The sequence below is a fragment of the Myodes glareolus genome, chromosome 25 (assembly GCF_982192425.1).
Source record: "Myodes glareolus chromosome 25, mMyoGla1.1, whole genome shotgun sequence".
Taxonomy (NCBI): Eukaryota; Metazoa; Chordata; class Mammalia; order Rodentia; family Cricetidae; genus Myodes; species Myodes glareolus.
This window is the reverse complement of record NC_142050.1, coordinates 36,392,650-36,417,705: the sequence shown is the minus strand read 5'-3', so window position 1 is coordinate 36,417,705 and position 25,056 is coordinate 36,392,650. Positions and strand designations below refer to the sequence as shown.

At 41.8% G+C, this 25,056-nt stretch overlaps 1 protein-coding gene across 1 annotated transcript in view; it reads right to left on the bottom strand.

Annotated features, from left to right (window-relative positions):
* Positions 1-8,318: 8,318 nt before the first annotated feature.
* Positions 8,319-25,056, bottom strand: part of Ift56 (intraflagellar transport 56) — a 50,026-nt gene continuing 33,288 nt past the window's right edge. Inside the window, exons 13-18 of the mRNA XM_085683834.2 lie at positions 24,725-24,813; positions 23,617-23,700; positions 22,211-22,280; positions 15,485-15,591; positions 12,493-12,626; positions 8,319-10,590 (exon numbers count right to left, since the gene is read on the bottom strand). Coding sequence (XP_085539960.1) covers positions 10,479-10,590; positions 12,493-12,626; positions 15,485-15,591; positions 22,211-22,280; positions 23,617-23,700; positions 24,725-24,813 — 596 coding nt within the window. The 3' untranslated portion in view covers positions 8,319-10,478. The remainder of the gene's footprint in view (positions 10,591-12,492; positions 12,627-15,484; positions 15,592-22,210; positions 22,281-23,616; positions 23,701-24,724; positions 24,814-25,056) is intronic.

The window sequence follows — 25,056 nt, the reverse complement described above, 5'->3', positions numbered from 1 at the left end:
AGATTACCTGCTGGTTTTACTTACATTTTTATTTCACCTTTCATGGACTGCCATTGTCTCATCATTTTTGCTTTTTGAATATTAGTTCCTTTCCTTTGTTGCATATTCATAACCATTGTAGTTATATCAGGAAACAGAGCCTTTATCATTTAAAGTGTGTTTCTTTGACTTGCTTAATGATTTTGACCTGAATCCAACCTTGTTTGATTATGGCACCTGCTCTCTCTCTATTTGCATTTTCCCAGTTGTACCACTGCCTGCTTTTTTTCCCTGCAAGCGTTGATGAATTACTTTGTTCTCAGTAAGAGCTAGCAGCCCAGAGTTGGACTTCACTTTGTGATCTGATCTGCCAGTCCTTTTGTTTTAGTAGATGACATAACACACATGCAGTTTTGAACAAGAGGTGTGTTTGAATAGAGACATACCACTTTAGTCTGTCATTCTTTCTCCTCTACCTCTGTCAGAGACTCCTTGGTTTTTGTATATGTTGCTTCGGACAATTTGAATGCCTTATATTTTTGTGTAATGCAGTAAATTTTTAGAGGTAAATTTAAAATGACCTTAATTCTCCATTTCTTTTTAAATAATTTACTTAACTTTCATTTTATGTGCACTGGTGTGATCCCCCAGAACTGGAGTTACAGGCAGGTGTGAACTGCCATGTGGATGCTGGGAAGTGAACCTGGGTCCTCTAGAAGAGCAGTCAGTGCTCTTTAACTGCTGAGTCATCTCTCCAGTCCCAATTCTCAATATCTTTGGACATTGTCTACAATGTTAATGTTTTCCTCTGTACTTTAACTTGTTACTATAAGGTATACCCATGCCTGTGACTATACTTATTACTAGTAAATGATACTCATGTACTAAATCTACTGTCTACCTTTCTGTTCAGAATAAAATGCTTTGTTACAACTTTTACATGCTTGTACTAATTTTCAAGTGATAATTTAAAAGGTTTAGTTTATTTGATTTATGTGTATGTGTCTGTGTGTGTACCATGTGTGCGGGTACTCACAGAAACTAGAGGAGGGCATTAAACACCTTGAAGCTGTAGTTACATGCCACTGTTAGTCCAACATGAATGCTGGGAGCTAAACTCTGGTCCTCTAGTGAGATAGCAAGCTTCCTTAACTGCTGAGCCATCTCTCCAGCCCTGATCATTTTTTTCTTTTGGTTTTGCAAATAGGGTTTCTCTGTGTAATAGTACTGGCACTTGCTTTGTTGACCAACTGGCCTCAAACTCACAGAGATCCATCCACCCTCCTCTGCCTCCTGAGTGCTGGGATTAAAGGTGTGCACCACTACTGCCTGCACCCCCCCTTTAATTTTGATTCTTATTACTTTTCTTGTTTCTCACTTGTGCTCATTTCCTACAGATGCTAAGCTGTGTTGTGTTTTTGGTTTGGTTACCCTTTGAGGAACATGAGTTTTCCTGGGAAAGTTGCTGGTGGGGCATATGGGATTGTTTGTGTTTGTGGCAGGCATTCACCCTCTGGTCCTGGAGTTATATTTACCCTTCATTTGATAAGCAGCTAGGAGATGCTGTTGTCAAATACTCTTGTATCTCTGAGGTCCTGCTGCTTCCCCAGCATCTTAGAACTCTGTCCAAGTAAATTGAATGTTAAAATGTTGCATTTGTCATATCGTAATCAAACAGGAAAATTTTGTATTCTTTATGTGTGTCTGTCTCTCCATCCACTCCTATGCCTTCTCCCTGACTGTCCTTCTCTTACACATACACCCTTCATACATGAGGACACATCCCATCTCCTAACACAGTTGAATCCGTCTTTGGTTGATTCAGTGTTTGTTGCTTACAGTTGTTTGTTGTTTTGCTTTTCAAGATTTGTCTTATGTATATGAGTGTTCGGTCTGCATGTTATATGTGCTCCACATGCATGTCTGGTGGCATTGAGTTCCATGGAACTGAAGTTAGTAATAGTTGTGATCACCATGTCGGTGCTGGGAACCAAACATTGGCCCCTTGCAAGAGCAACAAGTGCTCTCAACCCCGAGCACTCTCTCCAGTCCCTGCTTACAGTCTTGTAAACCATATATTTTTACGGCTGAACCATGAAGTAGCAACATCTTTTCTCCGCTAAACACCTTTATAATTGTTTGCTTCACTTTAAGACCTAACCTGCCTCCAAACTCTCTTCTTTATGTGTGCATAGGTCATACACACTTGTGAACCTAATCTTGAATCAGTGGGTCTTGGACTATATGTCGTGATGCTCGGTACAGTTGTCCTGAAATCTGCTTCCATTCAAGCATTGCCATCACCCTTCTCTTGTTAGAGACCCTATTTCTTATACGATGGGTGTTTCCCCTCTGTTTGTTTCCAGATGGTGCACACCATGTAGGAGATTTTATATATATATGAAAAGGATATCTGTTCATACACATATCTGAGAGAAGCCTCCAGTTGAAATGTTTCTCCTCCTCAGCATTCTTAAGGATTTTTTTTTTTTAGTGTGCATTGATGTTTTGCCTGCATGTGTCTGTGTGAGGGTGTCAGATCTTGGAGTTACAGTGGTTAGCTGCCATGTGGGTGTTGGGAATTGAGCTCAGGTCCTCTGAAAGAGCTGAGCCATCTCTCCAGCGCCTCTCCTCAGAATTCTTAAGGCACTGCAATACATTTGTAGAGCTGCAATTGTGATGCCCTGTGTTATCTACTAATCAGTTCATTAGTTACAGTCTCTGCCCGCCAGACCCTTGAGTTTCCATTGTCTCTCGTGTTCTGTAGTCTCTTTTGTTCTGTTGACACCCTGGATGGATGCTAGGCAGAATTTCAATCTCTGAATGGTATTTGTCCTCACACAGGGAGCAAAATACTTAAAACCTAGATTCTTGTTTTTGAATCAACATTTAAACATTTATTATTGTGTGTGAGAGATTCATACATGTGAGTTTGTGCATGCCACACATGCATGCGAAGTTGGAGCACAACTTTGTAGAGTCAGTCCTGTCCTTCCACCTTCACATAGGTTTCAGGGATGGAACACAGGTTGCTACAGACTATAGAGAAGCAGTTCTCAACCTGTGGGTCATGACCCCCCCATTCAAAGGAGTCACCTAAGACCATTGGAAAACACAGGTAGTTACATTACAATTCAAAATAGTAGCAAACTTACAGTTAGGAAGTAGCAACAAAAATGCTTTTATGGTTGGGGTCAGCACAACATGAGAAACTGTATCAATGGCTGCGGCATTAGGAAGGTGGAGAAGCACTGCTTTAGAGGCTAGCCCCTTTGCCTGTGGTGCCATCTCGCCAAGCTTCCTTTTCAAAAATAAATATATTATGCCAGGTGGCAGTGGCACTCACCCTTAATCCAAACACTCAGGAGGCAAAGGCAGGCAGATCTCTGAACTTGAGTCCAGTCTTACTGATATAATAAGTTCCAGAACAGCCAGAGTTACATAGAGAAACCCTGTCTTGAAAAACCAAAAGAACAAAAAAAAAAAAAAAAACCCTTCATTATATGCCCCCAAACCCCTTATTTTAAATATAATTCTATGAGATTTGATAAATGTGCAGTCATGGTGACTAACATATGCATGTTCCTTAACATCCTAGCCATTTTTCATAATGGCCTGTAGTCACTTGTTCAGGTGATAGTAACATATTAGGTCATATTCAGGTCTTGAGAACTGTGAGGCATGGGTCTTCCCTGGCGCTACTAGAGTGTCCTCACGGCCCTCTGTTGGACTTGGCAGGACAGCTAGTGACTGCAGGTCCACCTGGGGGTTCACTGCATCCAAACCCAGCTAAGAGTCACATCACTACCATTGAGTCTATACCCATAACTGCCGACTTCTGTCTTTTGTTTGTCAAACAAAAACAACGGCCAAAGCTCTTCCAGTTCCGTTACTATTAGAGGGGTAATGCTTTGCCTTGTTTTATTTTTTTAACATGGGTTCTCATGTGGCCCAAGAGAGCCTTAAACTCACTATGTAGCTAAGGATGACCTTGAACTTACCATTTTCCTGCCTCTACTTCCCAAGAGTACTGGTCTTAGAGGAGTTAACCACTGTGCCCCAGTTTGTAAAGGCTGGGGGGATGGATCCTAGGGCCTCATGAGTGGTTGGTGAGCACTCTTCCAACCGAGTTACATCCCTAGCTCCTAACAGAGACATATTAGCAAAAGTCCAAATTTAACTGTGTAGGCACTGCTCTTGGAGACTTGGTAGATTGCAAATAATGAAATAACAGAAACATATTTTCTCACAGCTCATGGGTCCAAACTCAAAACAAGGTGACTGTTTCTAGGGTATTTTTGCTAGCTTCCTTCCCACCTTTGGTTCATCTTTTTTTTAAAAAAAATAATTTATTTTAACTTTATTTTATGTCCATTGGCATAACGGTGTCAGCTTCCAGGGAGCTGAAGCTACAGGCAGTTGTGAGCTGCCATGTGGGTGCTGGGAATTGAACCCGGGTCCTCTGGAAGAGCAGTCAGTGCTCTTAACCATTGAGCCATCTCTCCAGCTCCCTTTTTCTTTTCTTTTTTTTTTTTTTTGAGACAAGGTTTCTTTGTAGCTTTGGTGCCTGTCCCGGGACTAGCTCTTGTAGAACAGGAGACTGGTCTCGAACTCACAGAGATCCGCCTGTCTCTGCATCTCGAGTGCTGGGATTAAAGGCGTGCGCTGCCACCGCCTGGCTCGTTCATCCTATTTTTTTTAAATATCTATCTATCTATCTATCTATCTATCTATCTATCTATCTATCTATTATGTATACAGTGTTCTGTCTGCATGCGTGCCTACAAACCAGAAGAGGGCATTAGATCTCATTATAGATGGTTGTGGGCCACCATGTGGTTGCTGGGAATTGAACTCAGGACCTCTGGAAGAATAGTCAGTGCTCTTAACCTCTGAGCCATCTCGCCAGCCCTCATCTTATTTTTGAGACACGTTTTTGCTGTTGTAGCAATTTGTAGGATTTGCTAGACCAGGCTGGCCTTGAACTCACAGAAAATCCACCTGTCTCCTCTCAGTGCTGGAATGAAAGGCATATGTCACCACACCTAGCTCCCTTTGGCTTTAAAGACAAGGTTTTCATGGGGCTGGAGAGATGGCTCAGCAGTTAAGAGTATGCACTATTTTTGCAGAGGACTCAAGTTTGGTTCCCAGCATCTATAGCGAGCGACTCATAACTGCTTGCAATTGCATCCCCAGGGGATTGACGCCTTCCTTTTACCCCCGAGGGAACCTTGCTCACTTGTACAAACCAACACAGACACACATGTATGCACATAACTTAAAACAGGACTGAAATCTTTAAGGGCAGGGTCATGTAGTCACGGCTGTCCTCAAACTTGTTATATAACTAAGAATATTCCTGAGCCCCTTATCTTCCTGCCTCTAGCTCCAAAGTGTGTGCCACCATGCCCTGTGGCTTCTTGCTGGTCCTTATTTGGTGAAGGACAGAAGAATAGGCTCTTTTCATAGCACCCTAGTCCCATCCTTAGGCTATATTACCACGTAAACACAGGGAAAGGGAACTAATCTAGGAGTTTCCAGGGATACATTCAAACCAGGGCAACATCAAATGTTATTTTGTAACCCACTTTTTCTACTTAGCAATGTGGCCTGGAATTGTTTCAATAGTGTGCTAGTTTCTCATGGCTGCTAACAAATTACAGAGACCACTGACTAAAAGCAACAATCTTACAAAGTCAGAAGTCTGGAAATAGGCCTAATTGGGCTAAAATTAAGTCCTTGGCAGGGTGGTAACCCTGTCTGGAAGCTACAGAGGAAGCACCAGCTTCTGGAAACCTTCAGCCCTTGGCTCCCAGCTCTCTTCCTCCATCTCAAGCGCCAGCAGTGTTGGCTTAGATGTCCTTTAGCTGCCACCTTGGACTCCCACTTCTACCCCCCCCCCCCTTTTTTTCAAGACAGGGTTTCTCTGTGTAGCCCTGGCTGTCCTGGAACTCACTCAGTAGACCAGGCTGGCTTCCAACTCACAGAGGTCCGTCTGCCCCTGCCTCCTGAGTGCTGGAATTAAAGGTGTGTGCCACTACCACCTGGCTCCCAACTTCCACTTTTAAGGACCTCTGTGATTACACCAGGTCCAGCAGAAAATCCTGATAGTTCCCTATGTTAAGGCTGGCTGATTAGTAATTTACAGCATGAAAGTGTTTGGGACTCACACACCTTTAATCCCAGCACTAGGCAGGTGGAGACAGGAGCGATATGGCTGGATGGAGAGAGGAGTGTAAAGGGGAAGAGACAGGAACTCACAGGGGTGTGGAGTCTGAGGTTTGGTGGACACACAGTGCAGTCTAGGTAGTCTGAGGGTTGTACTTTCAGTCTGAGCATTGATAGAGGTGAAAGGTCTCTAGTGGCTGACTGCTCTGCTTCTCTGATCTCCAGCTTTATCCCCTGTATCTGACTCTGGGTTTTGATTAATTAAGACAACTAGAATTCATGCTACAGTAACTCTCTTTTGTGTCTGCAACCTTAACTCTGCTTGTGACTCAGCAGCCACATGAAAACTAGAATTGGCTGCTAGCCTATGTGGCCTCTTCCCATGCCAGCTCCTGGCTCCCTGTCTTGGTAACCTGTATTGACCTCTGTGCTCATCCTCCTGTTTACTTTCTAGTATCCGTGTCCTCTTTAATCATCTTTAACTTCGGAAAGGTTATTTCTGTAAAGCTCAGTATTGCTAAGGTTCACTCTTACTGCTGCAAGCGCCTGTGATGTGTGCTGTATAATATTCCACTGGGACGTCACAGAGTTTATTCTCTCATCTTATCCAGGGCTACTTGGATTGTGCTCAGGCTGCTCCTGAGAACAGCAGTTCAAAGTAGCATTCTTGTGCATATTGTGATTGAACAGAATGTCTCTTGGGCAAGCAGCTAAGAAATGGAATTGCTGGGCTGTCCTGTGAAAGCTAGTAAGTAAGGGCATGCATGTTGTTTCTTCTTTCTTAGACCAGGCTGGCCTCAAGCTCACAGAGATCCACCTGACTCTGCCTCCAGAGTACTGGGGTTAAAGGTGTGCACCACCATGCATGGCTCCACGTTGTGTCTTAAAGAACTCAAATGACCTGGAATGATGGATGGCCCAGGCCTGTGATTCCAGCACTTGGGAGGTGGAGGTAGAAGGATCATAAGCTCCACTCAAGGGTTGCATGAGACCACTGTCTAAAAGAAAAGTCAATAAAAAAAAAATAAAAAAACTTAAATAAGCAGCTAATCATAGTGGCTTGTGCCTGTAATTTTAGCATCCAGGAGGCAAAGCAGGCAGATCTCTGTGAATATAACCAATAAAGTATATCCACAGTCTGTGTGCATTGCCTTCTCACCTGAGCTTAGCCTAAACCCCTGGGCAGCCTTTAGGTGTACATAAGACATTCAGTGTGTGTGTGTGTGTGTGTGTGTGTGTGTGTGTGTGTGTGTGTGTATTTTCAATACAGGGTTTCTCTGAGTAACAGTCCTGGCTGTCCTGGCATCTGCTTTGTAGACCAGGCTGGCCTCAAACTCACAGAGATCTGCCAGACTCTACCTCCCAAGTGCTGAGATTAAAAGCTTGTGCCACCACCACCTGACTGACACTGAGATTATATTTAAATTTCTGATGCTCACAAGTTTGCAAACTTGTCTATATATGACACATTCAAGACACATGTAGGAAGTGGAGAGATGGTTAAGCAATTAAGAGCATTGTCTGTTCTTCCTCAGGATCTGGGTTCAATTCCCAGCACCCACATGGCTTATAGCTGTCTGTAACTCCAGTTCCAGGGAATCTGACACCCACACACAGACATACATGTATGCAAAAAATATCATGATGAGAATCAAATAACAGGGCAGGGTAGATGGCTTAGTCATCAAAGTGCTTGCCTTGCAACACGTATCAGGTCTCCAGCAGCCACATAAGAACCAGGCATGCCGGCATGTGCCCATAACCATAAGCAGTCAGGGAGGAGAAGACAGCAGATGGCATCATGCTGGCTACCCCGCACTGCCAAATGAGCAAGTCCAGTTTCAGTGAGAGACCCAGTTTCAAAAAATAAGGTTCAGAGGCTAGAAGATGGCTGAGTGATTAAGAGCAAATACTCTTGCAGAAGACTACAGTTTCGTTCCCAGCACTCATGGCAAGCAGCTCACAGCAACCTTAAGTCCAGTTTCAAAGGAACTATGTCCTCTTCTGGCTTTTGTGGGCACCTGCATTCATGTGCACAAATCCACATACATACATATAATGAAAAATAAAATAAATCTTTTAAAAATATAAGGTGGAAAGAGATTAGACACTCAACTTGACCCCTGACCTCCACATATGCAAGCATACCTATATAAACATAAACACACATGAAAAGAACCAAAAATAAACTTTAATTTAAATATAGTACAATGGTATATAATTCTTTTGCAATACAAAAATAATTGTAAAAGGTTTTTTCCATTTCTAAGTATGCACTACAGATTTTAAATAGTACATTGATGCTATAGACTACACATTACACATTCCCCATCCTGGGGCCTTTCTCCCCTGGGCTGTCATCTGTGAGAGAACACAGCCACAAAGCCTGGAACCCTGTCAAAACAATCAGAAGCAATTATCCCCCCAACAGAATTACATGTGCTTCACTTTAACTAGCCTTCATGTTTCTGTCTCAACCCTGTAGATTAAAAAATTTAAAAAGTAATCTAAAGCTCTGCTATTGGGGGAATAAACACCCTTCCCTCAAGACAGGAAAATATCAGACTACTGAGTGATAAACTCCAAAGACCTCATTGGGAAGTATATCAGCATGAATGAAGAACTTGACCTGAGCACAGTTCACTACAAGATGCTAATAGCCCCCAGGAATGGCATCCTCCCTCCTGCTACTCTGCTTCCTTTTGAGTAAAGTAAGTTTTACAAGACTGTTTCACAGAACTATACCAAGTTTGGCCATACCTGACCCACCTAATATCCTTGACACTGAGAACCAGCTATTACTGAAAAAGTAGGAAAAACAGAACAAGAAAACAAGACGCTCTGGCATAAAATGGCTTTGTTTCCTGGAGTTCTTTTAGACCAGACTGTGATTTGTGCTCTGTACTGATCAGATCTGGACCTATGTAAAAAAGATGGCACGCTGGCCCTCTTCTGAGCAGAGCTGCAGGACACCATTGCTTTGGCTGGTCTCACTCTGAACGAGCTCCCTTTTCTTGCTGTTCAGCACCATGCCACCTGCGGAGGGAGGCCAGGGCGGGAGGAAGAACTAGTGCTGCTTCCAGAAATCCTCCCCTCTCCCCACCCACTCTCTGCTCCATGAGGATGAGTCTGCGTGTTCTAGCCTGTGACACTGTGCACCTCAAACTTACAGACCATTGTAGGGCATAGAAACCAAGGTGATCTGATATAAAAAAAGATGTGTCTGTTCTCTGAAAGTGGGACATAGACCCAAGAATACTTGGTTGTAGAATGACGAGGGTTATGTAATGACAGCTCAGAGACATGAGCCTGAGATATAATGGAAACGTTAGCCATTAGAAGTTTTTGTCCAAGGACCCTTGTTTATAACTGTATTAATCTATTATGTGTGCATGTGTGCACAATATAATTTTCCAGGTGATAGTGGTGCACGCCTTTAGTCCCAGCACTTAGAAGGCAGAGATAGGCAGATCTCTATGAGTTCAAGGCCAGCCTGGTCTACCAAGTGAGTTCCAGGAAACCAGGACTACAGAGAGAAACCCTGTTTCAAACAACCAAAATCAAACCAAACAAACATGTACATATATTTCATGAAAACCTTTGCAGGCCTATGTTCAAACTGCTGTTAATTCAGCTGATAATAAGAAGCTTGCCCTGGCTTTGTTTCCTAAATACAAGGCAGTAGCAACTCGAGATTGGTTCACCTTCAGAGAGGCCACATTTTTCCTTTCCCTCACCTTTTAAAAACCCACAGTACTCAACTTGCCTCACTGTAACAAGCTGTAAGCAGCAGTTCACTCACTGAGTGACCTCTAAGCCTATTCTCGGCTATCGACTGCACAGTTGGTAGAGAGTCTCACGGCCATCCTTAGAATCACACAGCTGGGAAGACTTCTCCCAGGACTCAGCGATGTATTCTTCATGGATGGGCTAATGTACAAGATGATGGAAGATGATCAAATGATAGTAATTCTTTAGTATGAAAGTACTTGTCACTGCAGCTAGGAGAAAATGTCCTGAAATGCTAACAGAAAGAAAAACAAAACTATTATCTACTCTTAAAAGTCAGGAAATTATATGAGTATTCTGAGTGATTTTGGAAGAAAGGCACCGGGGAAGTCCAGAATCCTTTCACGTTAGATTACGTGGGTAAAGAGCAGGGACATCTGTCTGCCTGATGTAAGTCCACACATACCAGCCACTCATCCTGATGAGCTAACAGGAGGGAACAAATGTCAGTCAAACAGGGTCCTGGACTACATATTCAAGTGCAGGAAACAGCTCCAATGTGATGTGAGAGGAAGCTGGTCCCTGGCCTGGGGCTCAGCTGTTCAGATAGGCACTCTGTTCTCCTTGGCCCACTTCTTCATGATCCTGATGATATACTCCACTTGGGTGTTTCCCGTGCTTCTCAGTAAGTGCAGCACTTCTCGGAGGGTCTCTCTGGGGAAAGGGTTTGAAAGGCACTGTCTCAATAGAGAAGGAAAACTGGCAGTCTCTCACTGTTACACTGTATTCGAGTGAGGCATCCCTGCTCATGGGCCCTCCACTGAGCATAAGCCAATTACAGAGTTCCTAGTTTTCTAACCCATAGCAAAGGATGGCTTCTTCAACAGATTTGTTTAGAAAGGGCTCACAAATACTAAAAAATATAGATGAGAATAGCAGTAAGGACTGAAAATTGGTGAATATGCAGCATTTACACTTTAATTAAAAATATCTTAACTTGCCGGGCAGTAGTGGTGCATGCCTTTAATCCCAGCACTCAGGAGGCAGAGGCAGGCGAATCTCTGTGAGTTCGAGGCCAGCCTGGGCTACAGAGCAAGTTCCAGGACAGCTAGGACTGTTACACAGAGAAACCCTGTCTCGAAAAACAAAAAAAAAAAAATTTAACTTAAAAATTCATTTTATTTATGTATACATGCAGGGTCCCTTTGTGTAGGTTTATGTGAGTGTATTTGCACATGAGGAGGACAGAAGAGTGTGTCAGATCCCTTGGAGCTGAAGTTACAGACATTTGTGAGCTGCCTGACATATATGCTGGTATTCGAACTCCAGTCCTCATGACTAAGCAGCAAGAGTTCTTAACCACAAGTCATCTCTGGCTCCAAATTCAAATTCATTAAAATTAAGGCTTGGATTTTAAGTGAGGAGGGCTGAAGCTTACATGCTGTCTCATTAGAACATTGGCAATGATTGTGTGTGGCTCCCCTTGCTGTCTTGTTTTCTATCCCTTTTCTCTGAGGAACCTCCTGCACCTAAGTGCTTTTATTTCATATTGTAAATAGACTCATGGCAGGAGGTAAATTTTGATAATTTTGTTTCTTCGAGACAGGGTTTCTCAGTGTAATAGCCCTAGCTATCCTGGAACTAGCTCTTGTAGACAAGGCTGGCCTTGAACTCACAGAGATTCGCCTGCTTCTACCTCCCAAGTGCTGGGATTAAAGCCGTGGTCCACCACCGCCCAGCAAATTTATTTATTTATTTATTTATTTATTTCGAGACAGGGTTTTTCTGTAGCTTTGGAGTCTGTCCTGTCCTGGAACTTGCTCTTGTAGACCAGGCTGGCCTCAAACTCACAGAGACCTGCCTGCCTCTGCCTCCTGAGTGCTGGGATTAAAGCCGTGGTCCACCACCACCCAACAAATTTTGGTAATTTGCTTAGAAAGAATATAACATTTTTCCATGTATGCAGTAAGCAATGAACATATTGTGTAGAGTTATTTTTAGAGTGCTGAATTAATGAATGAATTTTAGTGGAGGCTAGCCTTTCTGGACTTGATCCCACAATTCTGCTTCAGAATCCCATGAGTGAATTTTAGCTGAGGCTAACCTTACTGGACTTGAACCCACAATTCTGCTTCAGAATCCCATGTGCTAGGAATTTATTTTTAAGTATTTTAACTTTTATTCACATAGAAATATAAGCATTGTAGTTTTACATAATCAAATACCTCTGCATTTCCTGGAATATAAGAAGGCAGAAGCAAAAACAGAATTATCAACCACGTCTACTCTGTTCCTATTTCTTTGAGACCTAAATTAGACAACAGAAGGAAAAGCCAATAGGTAGAGAAGAGAGTGGAGACGTGAATGACATTTGTTTATTGAAATGGCTGTTCATTTGGAGTCAGATGTATACCTTACCCTGGATTTAGAGGCTCTCGTATGCTTAGTGTCCCCAATATGTGTGACTTATAATCATTTGATTCCATAAAATAAGACATTTCTGGAATAAATGATCATACCGAAAATATTACCATCTCAACGTTTCTCTCTACACTTTCCACAGGTACCCGTCACAGGTGTGCTTGAACAGAGTGCTCCACCTATTCGTGTACTTACTTGGGTTCTCTCCCAGCTAAAATCATCTGGAAAATGCCCACACAGGCGCCCCTTTTGCCTTCCCAGTATTCAGGGTTGGGATCCAGCCTCTCTAGGACATCAAAAGCTTTGGCTGAATAGTAGAACTGGCCCATCTGCACAAAACAAAGCATGGTGGTAGTATTGACATTGAGACAAGAGGTGGAACTGAATGAAATATACAAACAAGAACAGAACAGGATGAAGCAAATACACACACACACACACACACACACACACAAAACCATTTTGAGGTAGCAACTTAGGTACATTTCAATTCCTGTCCAAAATAAGAGGACCACAGTTTAAGTGTATAGGTTTGTTTAAAGTAACATGTCCTTTCTTTCAGCAATAGAACATTTTGTCTACATATTGTTGAATTACAATGCCATCAAGACAGTTGTTATTTCTTCTCATTCTAGTCCACTCTTGTGAGAAACCAATGGCTGTTTTTTATTTTGTTTATAGGTATTTTCAAGTCTTCTCAATATATTACCCTTATCTGATCATATGCAACTTAAAAGACTGATCTTTTCCCAAGTACCCTAAATGCTTAGAATTTCTGGGCAGTGACAAGTCTAAGCACAAAAATCTCTTAATTCAACTCGACAGACATATTTCACAAAGACACGACACATTCCCTTGGTCTCACAGGACATGCTGAGCACAACCGAGTTGGCTCTTAAGGCTCCTAGTTGCTGGGTGATCCTCCTCACTGTTGATGTGGTGACCCCTTCAGCCTCCTTCTCAGCCATTGACCAGGTCCTTAAGTCCATACTGCATTCTTGGCTTTATTTATTTATTTATTTTGGTTTTTCAAGACAGGGTTTCTCTGTAGCTTTGGAGCCTGTCCTGGAACTAGCTCTTGTAGATCAGGCTGGCCTTGAACTCACAGAGACCCGCCTGCCTCTGCTGGGATTAAAAGTATAAGCCACCATCGCCCAGCTAATATTTTTTTTTTTTGTTAACTGTTTTTTTGTTTAGTTTTGTTTTTTGTATTTTGATACAGGGTTTCTCTGTGTAGCTTTGGTGCCTGTCCTGGAACTAGCCTTGTAGACCAGGCTAGCTTCGAACTCATAGAGATCTGCCTGCCTTTGCCTCCTGGCATTCTCAGCTTTATACTGTAAGGAAAGCACAAACTTTCTCCCCACAGAACAAATAATACCCTTCCCTTGTCCCATCTTTCTTCCTGTGTCGCAAAACAAGTGTTCTTCCTCTTCTCAGGGCTAACTTTTCTGTCTTCACGATATGTTAGATAACACAGGTAGATGTGTGTTAAATATGAAAAACAAGACCTTTAGCGTATCATCTGCCAATGACCCCTGCTTCTTCATTACTAAGCAGCAATTGCTATTCCCACTTCTGTGCTCAATCCTTAGACTTTCTTTATACTTTTATCTTCTACCTCTGCGTCTTTTAAAATGATTTTCAGATTTTGTGTTGGGGGAATATGTGTGTTTTATTTATTTATATGTGTGGAAGTCAGAGGAAAACTTTGGTAGCCAGTTCTTTCCTTCCATGTGGGTCCCAGGGATCAAACTGAGATTTGCTATGCTTAGATGCTGAGTCTACTCACTGGCCCTCTTTGCATTTTTAAATGATATCATCAAATTTTGCCTTTCAGAATTTTATCTATATGAAATACTTTGTCTTGAATTTGACTCAAAATTTTAACATCCATCTATACTATCACATATAGCACTAATTATTTCCCTAAGGTTATTTATTTGTATGTTTTTTCACTGTTTACCTGCACACATGTCATGCAGACATGGAGGCCAGAGGACAACTTGCGGGAGTTGTTTCTCTCTTTCTGCCATAGGTCCCGGGGATCACACTAGGCTGTCAGGGTAGGCGTCAGGTGCCTTACCCACAGAATGAAACTTGGCTCGTTGGCCAAGTTTTACCTTTATTTTACATGGAGGGTTGTTTGTCCACACTCATGTCTGTGGACAGTGTGGATGTCTGAAGGAGGCATCAGATCCTGAGACTGAAGCTGCAGGTGCCTGTGAACCACCATGTGGTTCCTGGAAATCAAATCGGGGTCCTCCGGAAGGGCAGCAAGTACTCTTAACTGCTGAGCCATCTCTATAGCCATTAACACCCCAGTTTTATTGTGAAATAGTTACAGATCTATAGGAAGCTGCACAGACAGGATGGTGTTGCCTGTGCCTCTCTTACGTAGGCACTGCTGAGGTGACAATCCTGAGGAGAATGCTAAGGTCCTCCACCACCAAGATCCAGATTCCTCCCTCACCAGCTTCACAACTCCAGAGGGAGGGAGAGAAGGCAGGAAAAAGTGTGTGTCGTGTGTGTGTGTGTGTCTGTGTGTGTGAGTGCCTGTGTGCCACAGTGCCCATCTGGAGGTCAGAGGAGAACTCCCAGGAACTGGTCTCTACTTCCACCATGCGGGTTCAGGGACTTTACTCACATCATCCATCAGGTGTCTTGGTGGCAGGTGCTTTTAATCAATAAGTCATCTTGCCAGCCCATAATCTCACTGATTCTGAGGGCTCCATTTTTCTTTTTCTTTGAAGCAGCATCTTTTTAGGTAGACCTGGTTGGTCTTGAAACTATTAACGTAGCCCAGGCTGCCTCCAAACTTATAGTGATCCTCCTGCCTCTGCTTTCCAAGTGCTGAGATCAGAGGTATGTGACACCACACCTAGCTAATCAGAAGGTAAATGCTCATGGTGAGTCCTAATCTGTTTCCGGATGACATGTTTCTGTCCATCAGCTGAATATTTCTACCTGGATAGCAGCTGAGCTTTCATGGCCTTAGAAATCAGAGGCCTCCTTCTAAACATCGTTCATACGCACATGAGACTCTGGAATACTAGCCTATCCCTGAGTTCACATAATTCATAAAAAGGGTGGCAATCTCTCACCAATAGCTAGTCAGTCTCTAGGACTAATGTTTAGCAGAGGAATCGTGACACTGATCCTGTTTCCCCTTCCCATCACACAAGCTCACCTTGTAACAGTCATTGGCAATGAGCTGTAAGAGGCTGAAGGACTCGCCGGAGGTTTCCATCTTGAGATAAAGTTCCCAAGCTAGTCTCGGTTTTTTGTTCATGATATCTACAAAAGGAAACAAGTATATTATTTATATTTATGACAATGTCTCAAGATATTACCTAAGCTGTTGCTCAACTCAAGCCTTCAGCCTCAACCTTGAGCCTCTCAAGTGATAGGGTTATAGGAGTGTGCCACCTTTTTTTAAACTTAATTTGTGTGTGTGTGTGTGTGTGTGTGTGTGTGTGTGTACCCTTGGAGGCCAGAAGAAGGCACTGGATCCCCTGGAGCTGGAGTAACAGAAGGTTGCCAGCTGACTGGGTGCTGGAACCTGAATTCTGTTCCTAAGATCAGCAAGCACTCTTAGCTACTGAGCCATCACTCAGCCCCTAAGCTTTTTAAGTGTTTAATAACTAACTTCTTCACTGTGGCGTCCTATGGACTTGGATTGATATCTCCAAACACAAAATGATGATTGTTGCCATCTAACTGGCTCCTTACCAGAATTAGATCAAACTTAAATACTTAAGACTTAATCTATTAATTACTTTTTAGACTGAGTTGATTTCTAGAAATTTCTGCTTTGCTAAAGACTACAGTCATTATTCATCCAGTCGTACTCACAGTTTCACCCTCATAGAACCTGACTGACCAGGGGTGGTGGTCCATGCTTATAATTCCAGTTTTTAGAGACTAAAGCAAGGGATCAGAAGTTTAAGGCTAGCCTGGGATACAGAGTAAGATGTTGCCTCAAAATACTACTAGCACCATCAACAAAAAGAATATGATATTGCTAAAAATCTCCTATGACTACAAAAACTGAACATTTATTTATTATCATGTGTACGGTGTTTGTGTTTGGGACTGAGGGGCACATGCCAGGGTACACGTATGATGGTCAGAAGACAAACCTGTCAGTTCTCTTCTTCCACCTTTATGTGGGTTCCAGAAAAAAGCGTCTACCTACTGAGTCATCACAGTGGCCCTTGGTGCCTATTTTAAATCTGACTGAATGGTAACAATGGCTATGCAAGGGACTATATAGACATAGACCCGACACTTGGGCCCAGATAAGGCACCACATACAGACTCTGAACTCCCACTGAGTTCTTTCCTTTGCTTCTGTGCTTCCCTATTTAATATTTAATTTTAACTTAATAGACTACCTCTGTTGTGCACTGTTTTCTTTATTTCTTTTTTTTTTAAATTTTGCTTTTTTGCTTTTTATTTTAAAGGTTTATGTTTTATTCAGGGACTGGAGTTATAAGCCTCTTGTGAGCAGTCTGATGTGGATGCAGGGATCCAGTCAAGTCCTCTGGAAGAGCAGTGAGCCCTCTACCAAAGGGCTACCAAGCCATCTCTCTAGTCCAGATTAGCTATTTAAAAAAAAAGATTTCACAGCTGGGTGGTGGTAGTGCACACCTTTAATCGCAGCACTTGGGAGGCAGGGGGCAGGAGGATCACTGTGAGGTCGAGGCCAGCCTGGTCTACAAAAGCTAGTTTCAGGACTGTTGGGCTGTTACACAGAGAAACCATGTCTTGAAAAACAAAAATAAAACAAAAACAACAAAAGATTTCATTCTGTAGCCCTGGATGGCCTAGAACTCTAGGTAGACCAGGATGGCTTTGAACTCACAAAGATCTGCCTCCCTCTGTCTCCCAACCAGCTTTATTTTTTTTTTTTTATACAAGATCTGGTATATCCCATGCTGACCACAAACTCATCATGCAGCTAAGGATGACCTTGAACTTCTGATTTTTCTGACTCCCCCTTAAGTAGTGCTGGGATTTTTGTTTGTTTGTTTTGTTTTATTCTTGTTTTGATTTTTTAAAGTGGTGTTCTCAAAGAACATAAGTAGACCTATAACTGTGGGTCTCCTGGTTTAGGTATCTGACATGATTCCATTCTCCTCTCAGCGGAGATGACTTATCTCCTCTGTTTTTATTGTTCTCCCTTTCTATTTCCTTTTCTCTCTTACTGTTTTCTGTTGCTCAAACTAATTATTAGGCTTATGCAGTTTATTTCCCTTCTGTCCCTACCATTAATAACTAATATCAAAGCACACAATGTACTGTCCTTGCTCCTTTACTCTCCTAAGATTATTGAAATTAAAGAGGCAGCTGCTTTTAATTAATTGTTGCTGCATTTTCTTCTTTTTTCTTTTTTTTTTAATTTAACTTTATTTTATGTTCATTGGCATCCCCTGGAACTGGAGTTACAGACAGTTGTGGGTGCTGGGAATTAAACCCTGTGTCCTCTGGAAGAGCAGCCAATGCTCTTAACCACTAGACCATCTCTCCAGCGCCCCCTGTTGCTACATTTTCATGGTAGATACAATTGTAGGTTAGATTGCTAATACTGCTCAGTTAATATTCTACTCTCAGGGCAGAGCTGCATATTGGGCCTGGTGCTCTGGGCTCGTAGGCAGAGGTTTTACTGCTGAACTACACTCTGTGACCAAAGGGAAGAAACTACATTAAACACTGAAAATACTTTCACTGAAAGAATACAAGTGACTGAAAGACAAAATCCAGTCAAAAACACAATTCCAGATGTGCAAAACCCAATGCAGAGCCAGGTGTGGTGGCACACACCTTTAGTCCAGCACTTGGAAGGTAGAAGCAGGTGGATCTTGGTGAGTTTGAGGCCAGCCTGGTCCATATAGTGAGTTCCAGGACAACCAGAGCTACATGGTGAGACTCTGTCTTGAAAAAACAAAACAAAAATCAAAAGCAAGTCCCAATTCAGAAACGTAAAAATCATGAAAAATAAAGACAATACAACTACTCTATAAAAATTCATAATTTCACAGTAATGGAGCTCAGTGAGAGTGAAAATGAATTAGGTGTAATCCTGGACAAAGAAGACAAAGAGTGAATAGGAGATCATTTGTTGAAATCAAAGCTAGCTCAGTGGTTAAGAGCACTGGCTGCTCTTCCAGAAGACTAAGATTCTGTTCTCTGAACCCACAAGATGACCCACAACTGTCCATGACTCCAGTTCCAATGCCCCCTTCTGGCCTCCACAAACATTGCATGAAGACTGTACACACTCATGCACATAAAATGTTTAAAAAGATAATTGTTAAAATAATTAAAAATTCAAAATGGGATAAGAAAGATGAATTCATAAGAAGAAATACTAGAAAAACATAACTTGAAATTTTGTAAGTGAAAAATTCAGTAAGCCATACAAAACTTCAGTGGGAGTTCTCACCAGTAGGATGATCCAGTGGAAGACAATATCCAGACTTAGGGAGAAAGAGTACGAATATGATAGCTAATCTTGGTTACATATCGGGATTCAACTAAAACTCAAGATTCTGGACGTGCCTGTGAGGGGTCTTCTTAATTGTCTGAGGCCGGAGCACCGCCCTAACATTTGGGAAAAGGAAGCTTTTGCTTTCTACCTGCTTGCCCTCACTCTATACACTCCTTTGCCTATACCAGAGCTAACCTCTTCAGGATTCCAACGTAGACTGGAGCTCAGCAGCTCTCCAGGAATCCTCTAGGACCCCAGTGCCAGACTGGGAGACTGGTGAGACATTCCCCCTGGGGACCGAATAACTACCAGATTCTCAACCTTTCCATCGTCTGACAGCTATTATTGGACTGTCTGGACCCTAGCTTGGAAGCCAGCATAGCAAATTATATATATATATATGTGTGTGTGCATTAAGTGTGTGTGTGTGTGTGTATGTGTAACAGTCTCTGTTTTATTCCTTTAGAGAATGATTAATACCATGATTAGAAAAGCCATATAACAATAAAAATAAAGTATTAATGCAAGATGAAGAAATGAGATATATGAAATGATTAAAAAATTAAATACATGATTCATGGGCATAGAACAGAGAGACTTGAAGACAAAGGCACAGACATATATTCGATAAGATCCCAGTAGGAAAATGTGAAGGTCTAGGGAAAGAGATCCCCATCCAGACACAGGAGGCCTATAGAATGCCAAGAAGATAGGGCCAGAAAAGTCCTTCCCATGCCATCGTTAAAACACTAAACATAGAGGGCCCAGAAGAACATTAGAAGCTTCAAGGGACAAGCATGAAGCCATATGTAAGGACAACTCCATCAAACAAGAGTAAGTTTTGCAACAGAAACTCTAAAAGTTTATGGAATGTCATATACCAAATTCTCAAAGACTATTGTCTTTATTATCATCGCCAACCCAGGTTAGTATATTCAGCAAAGCCATGCTTCATAACTGAAGTAAGAAAAACTTGTCATGATAAATACAAACTAAGAAGAATTGTGGGAGGAACATACACACTGAACAGAGACAAACATATCCATAGAGACATAGGAAAAATTAACCACAGTAGAATGGTAATAAACAAGGGAGAAAACCTACAGCAAACATTATACTAAATGGGGAAACCCAAACTTTCCACTAAAACCAGGAATGATACAAAAATGTCTATTTTCTCCACCCCTTAAAATATTTTAAAGTTTTAAAACCTTTCTCTACTCTTATTCTTTGAAGTCTTAACTAGAGCAATATGACAAGAGAAACAAATAAAACAACAGAAATAAGAAAGAAGTCAAATTACCCTTACTTGCAGGTATGATCTTACACGCTTAAAACTCTGAAAATTCTACCAGAAAACTTTAAAACCTGATTAACTCTTCCTACCAGTATATAAAAATCAACCAGAAAAAAACAGTAGTTTTTTAATATATACCAATAACACACTTGCCAAGAAAGAAATCAGGGGAACAACTCCATTTATAATAGCTTTAAAGACACATAATAGCAACTGGGAATAAACCTAACCAAGGAAGTAAGGCCCGCACAATGGAATTTAAGCACTAAAGGAAAAAAAAGACACTAGAAAAATGAAAGAGCCCCTGTGGTACTGAGTCAGCAAAATAAAAATGGCTATATTACCAAAAGCCAATATGCAATTTCGATACGATTGCCACAAAAATTCCAATGTCATTCTTTACAGTAACAAAAAAGGGAAAAAAAACCCTAAAATTCACATGGAAATACAAAAGAGGTACAGGCACAAAAGCAAACATATAACTCAATGGAACAGAATAAAGGACTCACAATTAAATCTACACAGTTATGGCCATCTGAGTCTAACAAGAGTTTCAAAACATAAATTGGGGAAAATATAGCCTTTTCAACAGATGGTGGACATCCACATGCAGAAGAATAAAATCAGATCCCTATCTCTCACTCTACTTAAACATGTGGGTCAGAGACCTTGACTGACAGTAAGCTGAAACGCTAAAACTGTTAGAGAAAATACTCCCAATAGAGGCATAAGCAGGTCTTTCTCAAAAGTACACTAATAGTTTAATAAATGAGGCCAGGACTTAACAAATGGGACTTCATGAATTAAGAAGCTTCTGTGTGGCCAAAGAAACACCTGAGTGTTGCAGCAGCCTACAGAAAGGGCAAAAATACCATTTAGCTATATATCTGATGTACTGGAATGTGGAAAGAGCTCCAAAAACTCAAAATACCCCAAGTCTAAATAACCCAACCAAAAAATGGGCTAAGAAAATTAACAGTTCTGAAAATATAAAGTATAATGACCAGTAAGCATGTGAAAAATGTCCACCAAACTTAGCAATCAGAGAAATGAAAATTAAAACCACATGAGATTCCATTTCATCCCATCAGAATGGCCATCAAACCAAACAAGTATGGAGAGTGTGGCGAGAAAGGACAATACATGCTGGTGGGACTACAAATTAGTCCAACAGGTTCAAAAGTTTGTTATCAAAGATCCTCAAAATCTCACCATGTGGGGTTGGGTTAAAGCGGTACAGCACCGGCCTGTCACACACCAGGACCAAGACTGGTCCCTGGCACCACAAAACAACAAAGCAAGACCGCCTAGAATAAAACCACATGAGGATTCCAGGTCACGAGGATTACAGGCACCTGTACAGCTATGTTTATTTCTGCACTATTCATAATGGCCATGCTGGGGAAATAGCCCAGGTCCCCACCAGCAGGTGAACAGATAAAATACAGTATACCCACACACCGGATATAAACAACAATGAAATTATGTCATGTTTTAGAAAGCATATACAATTTAAGAACATCATATTAACATATGAAAACTCAGGCAAATAAATGTTTTCTCTCATTTGTGAATCCTAGATTTTATACAGATTCACAAGACCATTTCTCCTTAGGACATGAAAGCAGAGGAGATGGGGAGTGGAGGAAACTATGGGAGGGTATGTGGGGTGGATATGGTCAGAGTGTGTGATATACTTGAAGTTGCTTGATGAAACCTGGCACTAGGCATAGTGAATATACGCAAAAAATCAGAGAAAAGAGACCTGAGAGACTTCTTACAGGTCATCAGTGAACAGAAATTACATTTTGACATGTTGCCACTTTTCAGACTTGACAAATGAAGAGGTAAAACCAGCGTGACAGCGCCATTTCTCTAATGGCACTGAGCACAAAGCCTGCAAGCTTGAACAGGGCTGAAAGAACCTGGCATTTGCTGCGCTAGCGGCGGTACGTCAGTGTGGAAGGGGGAGCTAATCACGGGTGAGGTGACACATCACATTCACATGGCAGCTCTACTCACTCTACACAACACAAAAGTGGAGAAAATGCTTGATGTGATTTTCCAGATTACTTAATGGAAAAAAAAAGAGGATCCTTGTTGAAATGTTGAGAAAGATAACTTACAGCAGCGAGCTAACCAGCTGAGGTAAATGTAATCATTTTTCAACTTTTCGCTTTGGATCAAAAGGAAGACCTGTGAGAGAAAAGAAAGGGAGTAAACGTGAGGCCGGGTAAACAATAAAAATGGACACAATTAACTAGACCAGGCCTTACTGTTTACTAGCAAAACTGAAGTTAAAGGAAAACATTAATTATTATAAAATTTATATGTTGATCAACACTGTATTTTTTAAGACTTACTATTTATGTGTATACATGTGAGCCCCCTTGAATCTATGCACACCATGAACATGCAAGAATCCACAGAAGAAGAAGGTGTCAAATCCCCTAGAATTTGGATCACAGGCAGTTGTAAGCCACCATATAGGTGCTGGGAACTAAACCCTGGTCTTCTGCAAAGGCAGTAAGTACTCTTAATGACTGAGCCATCTCTCTAGCCTGATATTATACTTTTTAATGTAAGCATAATGAAACATTATTTATTTATTCTGTGTATGTGTGTGTGCACACACGTGTGCGAGTTTGTGTGTGTGCTTGTGCACATAGGAGTATATGGTGCATGTTTAACATGATGGGCACATGGAGATCAGATAACAACTTTCAGAAGCTGGTTCTTGGCCCCCACCCTGCTGAAACAGGGCCTTTCATTTTGCTACTGCAAGTGCTGCAGACCAGGCTGGCTGCAAGCTTCCAGGTAGTTCCCCTGCTTCTGCCTCCCGTCTACAAGAATGCTGTCACAACCAGCTTTCTTATGTGAGTTCCAAGGATGAACGTGGGTCAACTGGCTTGCATAACTACTTTCTTAGCCCACTGAGCCATCTCTCTGAACTGTTTTGGTTTTTTGAGGTAGGGTCTATCTATGTAGTTCAGGATCCTAAGCTACTAAGTGCTGGGTTTATAGGAATGGGGTATCAGTCCCTATCTAAATCAACTTATAATAGTCCTTTACTCTTGGTCATTTTATTTTAGTGAGAAGAAGCTAAGGAGTCTTTCAGATATGATCATTCAAAAGCTTTTAAAAGCAGGCACCCGAATAAGTGTCATCATTTTTTGATTTTGTTTTTTGTTTTCCCGGACAGGGTTTCTCTTTTTTTTCCTTCTTTCCTTCCTTCTTTCCTTCCTTCCTTCCTTCCTTCCTTCCTTCCTTCCTTCCTTCCTTCCTTCCTTCCTTCCTTCCTTCCTCCCTCCCTCCCTCCCTCTCTCTCTCTTTCCTTCCTCCCTCCCTTTCTTTCCTTTTCTTTTTCTTTTTCTTTCTTTTTTTTTTTTTTTTGAGATAGGGTTTCTCTGTGTAGCTTTGGAGCTTGGTCCTGGAACTAGCTCTGTAGACCAGGCTGGCCTCGCACTCACAGAGGAGCCTAAAGGTGTACACCACGTGGACCCTTTTAAAGAGAACAAAAGCAGGTACTCACCTCCTCACCCTCACTGGTGTTGCCTGTCGCAGCTTTGGCTTGGGCATAATTAAAGTTAAAGATGTCATCATTGTAGAAGTAACTCTGCAAAATGTGACAAGAACAGAACACACTGAGTATTAATATGGAAAATGCAAAATCATTGGCTATACTGACTAGTAAAATAATGACTAATAATGAATAATCATCAGCTAGTCTAACAAAAAAAATAATCTTAAAGTGTATTATTGCTGGGCATGGTGCCACACACCTTTAATTCCAGCACTTAGGAGGCAGAGGCAGACAGCGCTCTGTGAGTTTGAAGCCAACCTGGGCTATCTGATCCATTCCAAGCCAGCCAGAGTGACATAGTACAACTCTGTCTCAAAAGAAAAAACATTTGTGTGTGTGTTGGTGGTAGTGGGGTAATGTGTGTGCCATGGTACATGTGGAGGTCAAAGGGCAATTTTGAGGTGTCAGCTCTAGCTCTTTCCTTCTATCTTTACATGAGTTTTGGGAATTGAACTCAGGTCACCAAACTTTCAAAGCAACTTTGCTGCCCCAAAGAAATAATCTTACAGAATGAAGCAAGGTGTGGTGGTACACACCTCTAATCCTTGAATTTGGGAGGCAAAATCAGGTGGATCTCCGGGTTAAAGACCAGCCAGATCTACAGAGCAAATTCCAGGACATCCAGGACTACACAGAGAAACTGTCTCAAAAGCAACCAAACAAATAAAAACCCAACAAAACCAACCAACCAAAGAAACAAACAAAAAAAGGATTATATTAATTCCTTGATGTTATCAATACCATCAGAGAAAGGGGTGAGCGACGAAAGTATAACTTTGTTGGGGAGAGCTGTGATTGTCCTTGAACTCCTTTTTTGTTGTTTTGAGACAGGGTCTCATTGTGTAACCTTGGTTGTCCTGGAACTCGCTCTGTAGACTGGCTGGTCATTAACAGAGATTCGCCTACCTCTATCTCCTGAGTGCTGGGATTAAAGACGTGTACCACCATGCCCAATTTGGCTTTGAACTCTTAATTCTCCTGCCTCAGTCACCATTCCCATCTAACACAGCATGTCAAGTGCTTCATACATAAAAGCACATAGATAACTCATACTGACCTTAAAGGAGTTGAGGTAAATCAAGACATCATCAAACTGCTTAAGCAGGAAGAAACAGGAAGCCATGCACTGCCTCCCTGGTATTGTATCTAAAATCAGGTTAGGGAAGGGAGAAGAAACCATAGACATTCATGAAACCACAAGTTGTTTTTAGTTAAAATTTCAGTTGTTGTAGAATTTAGAAATTGGATCCAGGCAGTGGTGGCGCACACCTTTAATCCCAGCACTCAGGAGGTAGAGGCAGGTGGATCTCTTTGAATTTGAGGCCATTCTGATCTACAGAATTAGTTCCAGGACAGGCTACAAAGCTACACAGAGAAACCCTGTCTTGA